Source organism: Strix aluco, chromosome 2 (genome assembly GCF_031877795.1).
Source record: "Strix aluco isolate bStrAlu1 chromosome 2, bStrAlu1.hap1, whole genome shotgun sequence".
NCBI lineage: Eukaryota > Metazoa > Chordata > Aves > Strigiformes > Strigidae > Strix > Strix aluco.
This window is the reverse complement of record NC_133932.1, coordinates 45,557,135-45,573,911: the sequence shown is the minus strand read 5'-3', so window position 1 is coordinate 45,573,911 and position 16,777 is coordinate 45,557,135. Positions and strand designations below refer to the sequence as shown.

At 33.3% G+C, this 16,777-nt stretch overlaps 1 protein-coding gene across 9 annotated transcripts in view; it reads right to left on the bottom strand.

Moving 5' to 3' along the window:
- Positions 1 to 16,777, bottom strand: part of DMD (dystrophin) — a 1,148,563-nt gene that overhangs the window by 704,043 nt on the left and 427,743 nt on the right. For all 9 annotated transcript variants that reach the window (XM_074814589.1, XM_074814586.1, XM_074814591.1 and 6 more), the window contains 3 exons: positions 11,916 to 12,026; positions 7,260 to 7,433; positions 4,202 to 4,357 (listed from right to left, as the gene is read on the bottom strand). In XM_074814589.1, coding sequence (XP_074670690.1) covers positions 4,202 to 4,357; positions 7,260 to 7,433; positions 11,916 to 12,026 — 441 coding nt within the window. The remainder of the gene's footprint in view (positions 1 to 4,201; positions 4,358 to 7,259; positions 7,434 to 11,915; positions 12,027 to 16,777) is intronic.

Below are 16,777 nucleotides of genomic sequence, written 5' to 3'. Positions count from 1 at the left end.
ACTGAGTACAGGTAGTGCCACTGTGATCAAATCGATTCCTAGTTCTATTGCCAAGGAGAGTTTGAGGTTTTAAAATGTAATAGGATATTACGAGGTTAGGTACATGGCTTTTGCTATCCCTGAGTAAACAGGTCAGATTTGCCCAGGGAATAAGCAATAAGTGCCCCCAATTGTGTATTATCACTCTGTAGAGGCTTGCCACTAAAATCTCAGAACATTTATTCTCTGAATATGCTTTATGTGCTTCCTTGGATGCCAAATTTATTAAATTAGACCTCAGAATCTACAGTCAGGCCAAGAGGTAAATCCCTGGGAAGGACCATAAAACTCAGCTTTTTAGAGCTCCATTCACACATGGAGCCAGGAATTCACACATGTTTTTCACCTCTTCTGATGAGTATTACTAGTCATTGTAAATAACTATTTGCAGGTACTTAGCAGCAATAAAATGCAAAGTGCACTACCCTAAGTGTGATTGACTGTGTAAGAACTCTAAACACCTCGTATTCTGTAAGATGAATGCATGCCCAAACAGAAAGACTATTGCTATATACATCTCTAAATTCTGTATACAATATCAATATTACTACACTATTTCCATATACATTGTATACATGCAGAGGTTACGGATTAATCAGCTTCTGTTTGTACTTCAAATGCAAAGATGTATTTCTAAAGAAAAATAGGAAACAGTGCCCTCTAAAGGCCTTCTGTATCATATAGTGATAACAAACGTACTATCCCCGTAAATTTTCTCTATATTTTAAAGCCATTTTAGCTATGTTAAATACTTTACTCACAAGAATTCTTGGATGTAAGAAATGAAAGTAAAATAAGATAAACAGGTATGTAAAGCAAACGGAAGATATTTTACAGCCTGTTAGTCTTACAGTTCCTGTGCAGTGGTGGGATCGTGAGGCAAAACCTTACCTTGTAAGTAATAGTCCCTACTGCATGCAGTGCCCCTAGGAGAGCAGCAAGAACATTATTACTGCCACTTCCTTTTAGAGTCCAGCGCCCTGTTCTGATGAATTACCATAGAGAGATTTGACACAGGTATGCTACAGACCCTACCTCACAGCCACTCACAACTAACAAACTACCTAAGCCATAATACAGTTGTTTGCACGTACATATGTGTATGTGCTTGTGTCAGAGAGAGAGAGAGAGATTATGGGCAAGTGAATACATAAGCAAGCACAGGCATGGAATATTTATCATAAATGCAACTGCTACACAATATTCAAATGACATTTTATTTTCTTGCAATTTAATCTCAAATCTATTTACACTGAGGCCACTGCTAAAGTTTCAAAATTATCATTCACACTTTTAAAGCATATTTAGCTAAAAATTAGGGGACAAACTCGATGGTCTGAACAGACAAAACACATTCCTAGACCAAAGAGATTTAATGTCTGAGAGTACCTAAGCAATAAGACTACTCACAGGTATTTACATCCATATGTATATATGCTAAAAACCCCCAAAAACTAACAAACAAAGAAACCTTACACCTCAGGGGAAGACTTGCTAGGCTCAGAGTCTAAAGTTATGATACTCAGTAACCAGAGTATGTACAGAAATTATCAGAAATTATAATAATTTTCCTGTCAATTTGAGAGCACAACACTTCAGCATTGTTCAACATGTTTACATTAAACCATTCCATATGCTTAAAAATGTGCTTAAGGATTGTTTTAAATATGGGAGTACCTCTTGAAGCAGTACATATGAAATCACACGAGTCTATGCCTGAGGATGTATTTTTCCCTCAGATTATACACTTCAGTCCTGAGACTTACTAGTAGTTATAACTATTATCAGTTTTCTCTTAAAAAGACTGACTCAATGCAGTCAATTAGGGCTGATAATACCTAACTGATTCTTGTAGTTCTGTATCTGGGCTTTTGTGACTCTCTCTAAAACTGTTAACTACCATGGTACATAAAAATAAATATGAGAAATTACATCTAGGATAACAAAGTTAAACACAGCACTGCAGATTTTTGAGACACATTAATTTGTAATATGGCTCACTTCAGATCACTAAATGGCTTCCTAACTGCACATTTTTATCCGTTCGTTAGTTAAGTAAGGTTTCCTATAACAATGGCACCTGTCTGCTGTTACTTGAAACATAATGTAGGAATAAATGTACAGTCTTTTCTAAAATAATGGAGAAGCCAAATATATTATCTAATCCCAAATGATAGCACATTAAGGTGATCCACACCTTAATGAAGCAGACTCTTCAGTTTTCTTGAGACTCAAAAACTGATGTCTCTTACTACCTTTATTTTCTAGCAAGCGAGAACACTGTTTTAATTCAGGTTCCCAAATGAATATTATCTCTGTCAAAAGTAACATAACTCTTATTGTTTTATCATACTGTAGTCAGTGGGGTCTAATTATCATTATGTGTTTAAACCACATACTGACTCTCAGTATTACCATGGGTTTATTTTCATAGCTAGTAATAATCTATAATCTGACCAGATAAAGAATTTTCATTCTGCCCCGTTTTGTATATTTGAAGTGTATAAATTTTAGAAATAAACAGACAGCTATATCTGTCATTCACACTCTTCATTCAGCCAGTTACCGCACGAAATTTACTCTAATCCCACAGTTTTCAGAAGTTCGGGGGATAGTTTGAATGAGGGCAAGAGGAAGTAAATAGAGTAATGAAGGATAGTTATTAATTGAATTATTTGTGTGAAGTCTTCTTGAGGACAATGCCACAAACTCCTCTTCAGAGCTCGAAGGTCCTTGTAGAGCATGGTACTTCAGGAGCAGGCAACACGCTCCACAGATAATGCAGACCCAGAATAAAAAGTCTTTAAGGATTGATGCATGATTTTTTTTTTTTTTTCAATCACAGTCTTTAGGTTAGTAGTCTGACTTTCCTACTCTATGTTTAGTTGACTTTGAGGAAAAATTGAGTAAACAAAACATTTTGTTATTGGGAAGTGTAACAGCATTTAAGTGTATATGAATCGATAAAGAAACAGGTGATGTATTGATGGAAATTTTACACAAGGAATGACAGCGCTCAGGAAATTAATAGGGATTGATTCTACAAGGTTAATTATATACAAATAACTTATCATTGGCATCAGAACGCAAAAGTCTGCCACATTTTGGGAACTATTTGTCTTTTTCTGTAGGTGAAGCTGAGACTGTATGAAAGAATAGTGGGAAAATACTCATGTAGTCTTAATCATATGCTGACATTCTCTAAGTGGTCAAACTGAGTATTGTATAAATATCAGATTTAAAAAAAAAAAAACCAAAACCAAAAAATTGTATTCTATAGCAATACATTCCTCATTACAGAGCTAAAAGGATGATGATTTACTTTTGCCCAACATGAAGAAATTTGATAACCCCTATGGAATGAAGGATGACAAATCACTAAATTCTAAACAAGTGTCCACTGGTGTCTGAGATGTATAACAATGGGACAGTTATTCCACATACTGATAACTAATCAATATTCTATGTGGCTTATATATTAAGATACAGTGAAAAGGTAAATCAGGGTTGTACAGGACATTTAAACCAGGGAATGGTTATGACAATAACAGACCATATGTGTAGTCAAGAGTGTAGAAGCAGTAAAGCAGAGTGCAAAGCAGAGTGCTACACAAATGCCTCCTGAGGAAAGTAGCAAGAATTTTCAGTCAACAGATTTCTAAACAGTGACAAATGGAAATTACATATTTAAAGATCTGTACAATCAAAGGCAGAAGGAAATGAAAAGGTGGAATTCTCTCTTTTATGAAGTAGCTCTTTAAGTAAAACATGAAAAAATCACAACCAAAATGTAAGTATTTTTCTGACCTGAAATGTTTTGAAACAAGTGACTGTTTGAGGCATGAAAATGAAACATCACCCTCTGACCCCTAAAAACCAATGAGCTAGTAAAAAAAAATAAAATTAAAACATTATGAAAGTATAATTTTAAATTGTAATAAAGGATTTTTATATTTTTCTAAAAGGTTATTTTTTCTCAGAGTAACTGAATAGCCATCCTGATGATTGTGTTTGCCTCCATACTTTCTGTCCCACATTTTAGAAAATATGAGGGCCTTGAAAGGAACCAATGAAAAACCCCATTTACTTACCATACCAAGATTATTTTCACTTTGCCAGTTAAAAAGAGGGCATAGATTTGTATTAAAAACACAGCACTTACCTTTGCACCCAATTCATTATACTGCAATTTCAAAGCTGTAAGCCTTTCATCCAGTTCTTTTGGGTTCTCTGTCTGCTGCTTTTGAACAATCTGCCTCCCCGTTTTTATCACTGTTTCCACTTCAGACTTCACCTCACTCAGGCTTTTATATAATTTCTAATCAAATAGAAATATGAAACACCACCATTAAAATAAGTAAACCAGAAAAAACTATTGAAGATACTACAGAGAAGTGCTAGAAATCTTTGCATTATTTGCTGTATAAAAACACCATCATGCATGACTCAGCACCTTACAGTCACATTTGAAAGCTAAAGGAGTTGAGAGGTATCATGGTATGTGATCTAAGGATAGAGAAAACTCACCCTGAGTGTGTGCATGTATTAAAAAAAAGGTTTATAGGAAAAATTTATCAGTTTTTAACCAGAATTCAAATCAACAGATTCAGAACAGCCTATCTTTACTAATATTGGCTTCAAAGACTTGTCATCAAAATCAATGGTACAAATGTATAGGTAAGAAAGTACAGGTCATCCTAAATTGTTTTAAGATACAACAAAATTGTTTTCAAACTGATTTAGATAATGCAGTATTTAAAACAACAGATGTCTTCTGTCAACTCATACAGCTTGTTGGATGTATGTAAACTACAAATAGCCACTAAACTAATTTAAATATCTGACAGTTTTTCATACTACTAAATCAAGAGACTGGTAGGATAGGGGATTTCCCCTACATTTACTAAGTGTAATACTGTTCAAAAAGTGAAATAATTAAAAAACCTACATAAAAAAGTAATGCAATGAGGTTAAGCCAAAATACATAATTCACTGAGTTTTTCTGCATTATTTCAATAACTAAGCAAAAAATAAGGGATAAAGAGCTGTTCAGCAAGTGATGGCATGCAAGCAATATGTAAACACAGTACAGTTCCCTAATATTTGAAATGACTGATACTAAGAAAAATGAAAGTGTTCTTTTTTTCCATATGCAGAAAGTCACTATCATCATCTAAATGTATGACTTGGTAACTCAAGCCATTTAACAGCCACATAAATACCCAATTAACATTCACGTAAGTAGAGCAGAAGTTGAATTTACTTTTCTTTTTAATCTAAGAATAAATTCTACCATGGCTTGGAAATTCCACTAAGCTCCACAGTGGAAAAAAACTCCATGGAGGTACACAGTGTGTATTACCACACGGGTACATAAAGAATGGCAAACATGAAGCTGTTGAGAATCTTTATTGCTGAGATGTCTAGCTTAATTCTATGTTCCATCATTTTGGCATCGTGTGTTGGAAAATAAACTTACTGTCTTGTATACTTAGATAGAACAGCAAAATAAATTACACTGTACTTTTTTAATCTGTAATTTTTTCAGCTTTTCTTTTAGTAGCAGTATCTTCTGCAATGTAAAATCTGTATCTAGTACTCCTGGACAGTAAAGACGAGACTTTATTTTCAGCAGATCTGACAACAACAACAAAAAAAAGCAAATTTTCTCCATAATCTAAAGTTAATTACCGAGCCAATTCCTAGCATGGTTATTGTTTTATTTACTTAAAGTTAGTATGTATATAGTCCAACTGCTTTCTAGATGCCTAATATGATATTCTTCATCAATGAAAACCTGTCATCAAACTAAGAAGCTCTTGTATGACGTATATTGGCTAACATCTGATTGGATACTATGACTAGATTTTTATAATAGAAACATTATGAGATTCTTTGTAGATAAAGATGCTCTAAAATGACTGTAAGTTTTCAACAGAATACGACAGAGCTGAAAAAGCTAGCTGCTGAGTGAAGATACTTTAATTCAGTACAGGGCTTGTAATTACCATGTCATTTTGATAAGAATGTGAATTTAAGGTAATTGCATTTAAGGAAAACCCAAGATATAAAGAAATAACAATGACTTCCATGCTTATTTTTTAATTTAAATTCTTAGATTTAGATCTGAAAGAGCTTGAAGGAAAAAACAAAAAAACACAACACATCTTCAAGCATGCCATTGCCCCAGAAAAAAAAAAACCAGCATCACAAACAGACAAGGATCTGATTGTTCTGATTTTTGCTGTTAAAATCTCCATTTTATTATCATCAAGCACATGGTGTTCATCTTTACTTCCCTTCAACAGTAAAGTGGTACAGGATGACAGGGATATTAAGGGGATACACACAGTTTTTCCTCATTAGGACATATTTAGGTCATCTTTTGCTCTTGAACTGTAACAAAGTCACAGCATGCCGTCTCATGGAGGCTGTAATCCGTGGTTTTCCTTTATGTTTTGTGTTTTCTGGCTATAATAGACTTGTGCACTGCAACATTTCTTTTCGTTATATCACGGAATTCCATGACTGTAGCATATTGTGGAAAACAGAGCCAATCCAGTGAGATAAACTCATATGCAAGACGGAAGGGGGAATTAGAAAGGGATCCTGACTGGTCTTCTCACATAGTGAAAGTGCATGACCATTGTTTGAAAGTTCACTGACATGAGAATGTTTTGATATTCTAATTTTTTTTCACTTTCATAGTAACTGATACTTTGTTTCTCATCCAGAATTCAGGACAACATTCTGTAAAATTTAGATTTCTCCACATAAATCCATATTTTGAATTTTTTTCACTCATTTAATTAGCATCCCATGCTTCTGCGAGGGCTACTATGACAGAAGAAGAGAACAACATACAGAAAGGAAAAAGTTACTGTAAGACAGTTAGAACTATTTCACCATGCTATTATATCCTGGGAAACTTTGAAATTTAATACAATTTTAAGTGTACAATGTCCTTCTAACCTCACTTGCAAACAAGAGAAGTAAGACAAGTAGGATCAACCCCTCGTCTCTATCCTCCTTTCCTTGAAAACATGGAACTTCAATTAAAAAGGTTCCTATAACTTTCATTGTGTAACTTTGCTCTTAAATCTTTCTCAGAATCTTTTCTAATATCTCCCAAATAACTATTGACATTGTCATTGAGAATACATTAAGTTTGAAATGCAGAACAAGCAGGAAATAAATAGAGAATGTCTTTAAATATTCACCATGCAATGATCCAACTGTGATTGTACTACTTCCTGCTCAACACTCTTCATCTCCAACTTGGGCACCTGCAATTTCACTTCATCTAAAATTCTTTTGCATTCTTGTAGGCGCTGTTCAAAGTTGGCTGGCTTCTGAAATAAGCGAAATTTCATGGAGACATCCTGCAGCTTTTTCTGAAAAGTAAGCACGGGTGAGTAGTAAATGTGAAACCAAATCAACACTGAAGACAAGTCTTAGACCTGATTCAGAATACTTAGAATCTGTTATCAATCAGCAGTTTCTTGTTTAAAGAATTTAAAACTTCTGGGGAAAATACCAGCAGCAGAGAATCCTGGTCTTCACAGGAGGAAAAAAAATCTTGTATCACCCAGGGTACTGCATGCAGCAGAGACAGTGACAAAAGAGTCCACAGACTCAACTGAAGAAAGGGAGAGTTTTTATATTTTCCAATATACAAAATGTCGAGGGGGTGGGGTGAGAACCGAGGTTTAATGGCTTGAGCATAACATATCCACATTCCAGAATGGATGCTCTTCAACTCTACTGTGTTGCTGCTTCTTGATATGTGGAGTGAATCTTTTAGTCCCTATAAAGTGACTGGGCAGTAAGTAGGTCTAGCAGAAAACCTGAGACTTAGAGTATAAAACTGATTTCTATTTCAATTTAAAAAAGCATAATGTAGAGTAAAAAGAAAGTTAATTTGAAGGCAGAAAAACCTATGACAAGCACGGCTTCTAATTTCACAATTTTCACAATTTGTTATCTTTGTGCATTAATTATATTACTTGCTCACATGATCCCTACCTCAGGGGGAGGGGAAATAATTAAAAATAAAGCAAAGAAAGGGCATTTTAATTATTTACTTGATGAAGAACTAATTTCTCTGTAGAAGTACAGAGCAAAGTACTAGTAGAATAAGTTTTTCTACTGTTAAAAAAAAAAAAAGAATGTCACTAAGAAACGGATAAGTAATTAAATAGGAACTCAGCATCTGCAAATATACTTTTGATTTTTTTATCTTCAAATCCTGGACACCTGATACAAATACAGTGTTGTCAGTACTATACAAACCTGAGAAAAACTGTAATACAGAATAAAAGCCTATACATAGGCATTGGTAAAAATGCTTCCTACAGCTATCAGATTTCTGTTAAGGAGGCAGGAATCATGAGCAGAAGACAATTCTGGGTAACACAGAAAACTTTGTAGATTTCCAGCAGCTCCTTCCAACAACTTTCCTCATTAAATACTCTTAATGAAATTGAGATCCAATGGGGCAAGAAAGAAGGTCTCTCCTTAGATAAATAAGTGAACAATTGAATAAAAATAGGAAACAAAGGGTAGGAATAAATGGTCTTACTTTTCTTCAGTGTGTTTGCATACCCTAAATTCATACTTAATTATTTGTTCATCCTTTTGTGACACTTCAACTTGATGAAAATCAAGTCCTGTGGGAGGCTTGCAATGCCACATCAGTATCTGCTACAATTTGTGTTGGTCAATACATTAAAAATTATCTAGAAAAGGGAGAATGACAGTACTAATGGTAGAGAAAATTAAAGAGAAGAGTCACTGAAGAATTGCACAGTATTGAGGATCTGTAGGAAAAACCAAGCAAATTATGTTTAATTAATCCCAAATTAGTAATGCACATTACAAAATAAACATTAAGATTGATATACAAGTGGTATCTACATTACCTGTTAGCACTCTCACTTTAGTTATAACAGATAACTATAACAGTTATATTATATACTTGTATTTATATCTCTGACAGTTTTTAAAAAATAGCTCAATACTTAAAGCAGCCAAAGAAGCAAAGTGGGTATTTGGAATGATTTGGAACATCAAGAATAAAAAAGAAAATACTTGTCACAGTACAAAAGTCATTATATAAAGCTATATTGTGCTTGAATAACTGCACAGTTTTGATCACCTCATTTCAAACAACTTATTGTAAAAATAGAAAAGAATGACAGGACCATGAAAGCTACATATCTATACGTCTCAGTATGATTTAACATACTAGTCAGTCTGGAAAAGAGACAACTGAGGAGTAAAATTAGTGGTATGCAAAAAGTTGACTAGGAAATGATTGTTAACTTTCTCAAAATTCACAAAGAAGGTGACACCAAGTTTCCCTTATATAGGCAAACCAAAATGAACAAAAGGAAGGACAACTTCACATAGCATTCAGTTAAATTGTGTAACTAGCTGTTAAAGGAAGTTGAGGATTCCAGTAATTACAAGACTTCATTAAGCATTCAGACATGAGCTTTTAAATATCTCTGACCCAGAAGTTGCTTAGCTGTAAATCAGTAGGAAGCATCCCTATATGTTCTCCTTATTGCACCTTGTCACTGTATTCTGGCTACTAAACCAAAAGATACGTTTTTGGGCTAAATGCATCTTTGGTGAGAAGTAACATCAGAATTCTTAAATACTTAAAACATGTAGTCAGCTGAATTTACTTCACATCAACAGTTGAATTGATGGCAATACTCAAACTACATGGTCAGTAGGCAAACCTGGCTTGCCTAGATAAAGAGCAACAACTGATGGGAGAAAAGGAAAGCCCACAACTAAGTATCATTCATTTTTGATTTGAGGAAAATGTCTTCTTTAGACACAAAGGAATCATATTCAAAAGCAAAACTACAGGTAAATAAATATTTTTAGAGATTTAACATTTTTTTTATTTTATTACATTAAACAATGCTAAAATATTACTAAGAATTAGTGATGTGGGAAGGGAAGGGAGTCAGATGACTGTCTTTTTGCTCTGACAAGTGTGTTTACCTTAAAAGATAGAAGAAAGCAATAAAGAAACACATATGTCTTTTGTCTGCTGTGTAACTTCTTTCCACAAAGAATTTACTATTGAATTTCCCAAAATAGCCCTTCCTCAGACAAGATTTCACTTTCATTTAACAATTCTTAGCCCATAGGACTAACTAGGTCTTTAAATCACTATGGCAGAAATAGATTTTTATTTTGCTAATGGTCCTTTTTCCCTTAAATTTAAAAATCAGAACTTTCAATCTACAGTAATCCAAAAAGCCAGAATAAATTTGGTCACTTAACAGTTGTTTCACAATCTCATTGCAATTACTTATTTTCTGTCTATGTAATTGAACTAATATTAAAATAAATATATGTCAAATTAGAAATATTACTTATTTCTAGTGAAATAAAAAGTGAAAAAAAAAAAAAGAAATGCGTGCAGTATTTATTTATAAGTGAGAATGCTTTTCAGGAAAAAAGTAAGTGAAGACAAATCTTGTGAAATGTGATTTACCACTAGAGGTACTGCACAATGATGGAAAAAAATTCAAGAGAGTTCACTGACCTAAAATCAAATATAGCCATAAATATTTGGAACAAAGGGTTCAGCTTTTACCTTTTTTTGGTAGTTGATATTTACATTATACATGTAAATTTGTTATTTTGTTCATATTTTATTTTTATATATTTGTCTATTTTATGTGAACAAAACAGATATGCAAAATGACCCCACCAATTTGTCAAAACTCAAACTGATGCATATGGTCATTTGGAAAAGCCTTTTGAAGAAAAAAATATCTGCACAAAGAAGGATTAAGAAAAAAAAAAAAAAAGAATGGGTAGTGCTCCCTTGCATGCTGTTGAATTTATAAATATTTAGATACAAAGTCATCTGATGCCTGCATTTCACTGATGAAATATGGGCAACATCACAGCTGCCATGGAGACCGTCAGGTGAGTTAGTGCGAAGGAAGACAGCAAAATAAGGAAACATAAATATTCTCAACAAAGAAAAGCTAGTTCTAGAAAAAAGAAGAAACTTTTTATAAAAAATGGAACCTGTTAATTTCAAATTAATGAACTGTTAAAAAGCCATTAATGTTATTCATAATAAAATATAAAACTGAACCTAAGGTACCTAGAAACATTTGACAGAGATGAAGAAAAAGATGGCCTTGTTTACTGTTAATACCATAACAAAATTCTTTGTTTTTCCTAATCAATTACGACAATTTTTTTTTGTAGCCTGGGCAATTTTGGCACTAATGCCAAAAACAAAAGCAGCAAAACAGTCAAGAACCCATCATAGATTACTGAGTAAAAATGTGCATTGTACCTAAGTATTAATTAAGTCTTCTTCAATTTCAAACAAGTGTCTCTTTGTCTATTAAGCTAGATGAAATAATGCATTAGCTAATATTTTAAATTGATGCACTGTTCAGCACAGATTTGTCTTTCAAATCCAGTTCTACCAAATATTTCCAAATATTTTAACATACTTTTAATTGTAAATATTTTTGAATACCACAAAAGGCATACCAAAACCCCTCAATGTACTTTTATTTCTTGCAACCATAGCACATTCAAAACACCCCTTATGTAGTGTCCCCATGGGCTGGTTACATCAGTGCTGTGTACCCTAGAACTGTTACCAACTAGATAGAAAGGCTGTAATAGAAAAATGAGTAGTAAGAAGATAAGGATGGTATGCTTTATCCATTCTAATTTCCTGGCTAGAAAAGAGAAGCTAAAACACAAGAAATACTTCAATAAGAGCTTCAATAAGAACACTTCATGCTATAGAAATAGTACTACTCTTGCTGTTTATGTGCATGAGTGAAGGAAAAATGGAGGAAATGAAATTTGCATACCTGTGCCACATCAATTTGAGAAAGTACTCTTTTGGCTGCATCTTTACCCCGGTTTCGTTTCTTCATTTCTTCCAAACTGATCTCATGGCTTGTTAATTCAGACTGTATTTTCTATTGAAAAACAAAGACAGTAATCAGCAGGGTTTGAAGAAAATGTTTATGTATATTATTTGGAACAGTTGATTTTGAAAAATATTAAACAGAACTACTACACTATATACTGGCTCATTAGAGGAAATTATTCAAATAATTACTTTTTCACCTCGCTGTAAATGATTCGGTTTAGTTTCTCTCAATGATAAGAAACCTTCTTCTCCTGCTCAGACATATGTAACTCTGACATTGTGACAATAATGACAGAATCTTGCTAAGGAAATTATGTCTAAATTGTAGGCAAAAAACCCCCAGATCTCTTTCTTCTGAAGGAAAACAACTATTTTCATTGGTAAGAAAATTAAAAATCATGGGAAAGAAAAATACAAATAGAAGTTTTTTGCTTCACTATTCTTATTTCTTATTACTTTCATATTACCATTAGGTGAACTGAGAGAAAACTGAATATCCTATATGTATAACAGGAGAGATAATCTTGATCTCACAGAGTTGTGTTATATCTAAAACAGTATATAATTTGTGGCATATTACTGACCAGAATCTATGTTCAGTACCTGTAGATCTGCTAAATCTATAATGACATGTATTTCATTAATACACTAACTTAATCCATTTTCTAACACACATTTCTGGTTATCTCTTTCTGAAAAAACAGTGTGCAATCAAATCATCACAAGAAAAATATCAGCCTTGTTGGTTCACCATAAATCAACCTTACAAGAAACAATTAACTTAAGCAGTGTTGGCTAGTCCAATGTAATGGAAAAGAATTTGCATAAAGTATACTGATACAACATAATTTAGAGTGATTCACATATTTTTACATTTAAATTGTTAGAAAATGAGAAACTGTTATTAGCAGAATTGCTAGACAAGTACTACTGAGAACAATTACCCTATGAAATAAAGACAAGATATGTTCCCACCAGGAAAGTTACTTGAGGCCATTACTTCTCCATGAAAAAGTGATTTTTAGATTTAATTTTTTTTTTTTTTCCTATAGCATACAAGCATTTCTCAGACACTCTAAAGACTAGTTATAAGTTTAAATATATGCATTTATTAAATATGAAAGCTGTGTAGCTCAAAAAGACTATAAAGAATTATGCAAATGAAGAAAAGGGTTTTTTTAATTACAATTTGATCCTTTAAAGTTTGATTATAAGTAAAAATGAATATATAGGTATTTTTAATCCCATTTTCATAGGTTATTAAGCACAAAGCTGTGTACATTGTATGCTGTCTATAGGGGTATTACATGTTTATGAATTGTATAACGTTATAAAATCTTGTATATTACAACTCTACATTGAAAGCAGTTTTTCACAAGTTATATTAAAGATGTATTAACTGTCCAGTACTATTTAGAGAAATATTTTTCTGAAGCAAAGCATTTGTAAAAGTAAAATGACTGACAGAAAGCTCTCAATTTAGATGAAATTTTTAATTTTAAATTATCATATTGTACATTTTCTATTTTTCATATTTTTAGTTCTCCTTGTCAAGGCTATTTACTGAATGGCCAGCAGGATTTGGAGCAAGTAATAGAATTCTTTTAAACATAAGATTTTAGTTTTAAGTAGATATTCCATTAAAAGGACAATGCAATCAAGGGGAGAATGTTTATTTAATAGTTTATTTTGGAGTATTTCTTTTCTCCTTGTCTAAGTTTAAAATTTCCCCTTGAAGTGTACTAGAATTCTAACAGGATTATCTTCCATGTTTGCGCAGCACACGGACCAAACAGTTGGTGGTCACTCAGCATTAGTTAGCTCCTGAAGGCAAATCATTCCTTGATGTCTTGGAAGTCAGAACTGTATATACAAGGAAGAAGCAAGTCTGAATGTTAGAAAAATGTACTATATCACATCCAGTATTTCAACTGTTTGCTTCTGCACCTCATCAATTAACCAATTTTTGGTTGTATTTTCCAGTTTACTTTGTTCAACCTCAGAGTCACTCTGGAAAGCATGTAATTGAACAGTTCTTATCTGAATAGGTCAGAACAGTACAGTACAGATAAGAGTAGTGTTTAAACAATTAGGTATTATGGGACGTTTCATGGAGACTGTCTTACTTTTTTAAGTTGCTCTGCAGGAGAGTGATGAAGCATCACCTACTCTCACATCAAAATGCAGAATTAGAGAGAAGAAACACATTAGAGGAAAGCTTAAAAGAAATGTTAGTAAGGATTACAGCAAGAAAATGTTTTTTGGATTTGCACTGATGCAGGTAGAAAGATTAAACCAGTCCTGAACAGATATAATAGCATTTATAACACCTGCCTATGATGTCCCTTTTCATTCAATTTTGACATGACCATTTTGACTTTTTTGTCCATTTTGACTCAAGAATTTATTACATCAACTTCTTCTAAACATCCACAGGAAAGCACTAACTTTCTTTTTCCATTTCTATTATTCCAACCTCTGATTTTCTCAGTGGTTCCTGTCTATTTGGTCCTTTAATAAAGAGTAAAAACTGCCTTACTTTAATTTCTAGAACATCACAATGTAATGTAGTGTTTGTAACTAATAAATACTACTGCAAATAAATTATTGTGCCCTACAGATTAAGGATTCTAATTTTACATCACTGGCATTTTTTCAGGAAGTTTATCAATTTGAAAAACTTTTATTTATATATATATATATACATAGAAATGAAAACATAAATATATATATATATAACCTAATTATATTAACAAAACCAAACGCACTGTTTGTGCCTATTCTCACAGGGACCATTTCTAGAACAAAAAGATTTCAGTCCCAAGGGCATGCAATACATTATTTCTCTTAATTACTAGTCTTAATTTTAAAAAGATGAACAGTGAAATGCAGAGAGTCTTGCTACATTGACAGCAAAAAGCAGAGAATTAGCAGTGTAGCCAGTTCTTGGAAAAAAAATTTCCTATCTTGAATCAGAGAAAGGAAAGCCAAAAGAACCAACATGACTATTTGTCTCATTTGGAAATTGTCACAAACCTAACTGCACTCTCATGGTTCAAGAACAGTATTTAGAAAAAAGGTAACAAGGCATATAAATAAATTCTGTAACATTATTTGAAACAGAAAATTGAACTAAAAGGCTTGATTAAATGTCACTTCCCATCAATATCTGTTACCATAATTAGAAAATCAGTCATCATATTTACAAAAAACAAAGAAATGCCGGTCAGCAATATTCAGCAAAATCACAACAATAGAGAGTAATTTTGGGGTAAAAAAAATCAAACCAAAAACCACAACCTTGTGTATATAATTAAAAGGAAGTGATTTATTTATAATCAAAGGATAAAAATACAAAACCATAATATACATAGAACTAATATTGTGGAATAATGGCTGAAAAGACAAGATTAGATGGAGCGCACATCTAATATGCAAACACAGATTGTAATATGAGTAACATTGAAAGGACTATATTACAAAAGCAGCTGACAGTTCCAGTTGTAGTATCAGCAAGTTGAAAAAAAGTTTGAAAGATATTCTGGAAAATATACGGGTGAAACTGGTTCTTTGTGGCCCATCAGGGACCATTTTCCACCCCTGAGCTGGGAGAAACTTCTTGTCTCTATTGTCTGCTTCTTAAGAAGGAAGAAGACTCTGTTGGTTCTGTTACTTCAGGAATGGGGCAAGGCCACAGGAGATGTATATTATAGTGCACATTATCCTCCAAGACATCTTAATTTCATGTTGTCAGACCTCATTTTATTGTACCGTATTAGTTGCCAGAAATTCGTAACGCAGGGAGGAATTAGTTTGTAGTCAATATTGACTATACCACTGTAATCAGAAAACTGGTAAGTTCTCAAAAGCTGGACAAATCCAGAAGAAGAAAGATACAAGTGATACGTATGTTAACACATATCAGGGTGGAACAGGGAACTCTGATGTCATTTCAACTTTGAATGAGCAACAAATAGGTGAAATATTTCCTATGGGCATGCACTGTAATGAGAGTGGCCAATTTACTAGTCTCAATTTGATTTATAAACTTCCACAAAAATACAATAAACATAATAAATTATAGTTCATTAAATACTGTGGCAGTAAGCGGATTAGGTTAAAATAAAGTTGCTAGAATTAACCACACTTCCTTTTTTTTTCCTTCTGATTTCTGTTTCAAGTCCATAGCAGAAAAATGACTCACTAAATTCCTGTTTACTAATTAAAAACCTGTTTTATAAAACTTGTTTCTGTACAAAGAGTATATTTTCATCCTGTAACAAAAAAACTAGCCAAATCCTCAAGGAGATGCATCTTATTTTCTCCATGGGAAGCTTAATGAAAGAAATGGGAAAGCTTTCCATTCTAAAGCAAAGTTTTATTGAAACACCAAGTGATAAACTAGAGACAGGTAGTTCTTAAAGAGAGGACACGTGGATCTCTTGGGTTATACATAGTAAACATAAAGACGTTTTTATACCTCTCTCTGACCTTGAAGGGTTGGTCCTTTCCTCACAAGATTTCTTTCATGCCTAGGAACTTTCAGCAGCATCCTGAGCTATAGGCATTATCTATGGTAGGTGGCTGTGGCACTGTCCCCTGCTCTCACAGGCGCTCCTGCAGTGGGAGGCTGCATGCCCCAGCCCAGGGGTAATGTCCTTTCTGTCCCACTGGACTCCCAGCTCACCATATTTTTTTTCTCTCAGATAGAAGGTTTTCCCCCTGGTTTGGAGGACACCAGTAAATAAATATTCTGCTCCCTTCTCACAGATGTTTTTAAAAGGAACATGCTGTGCA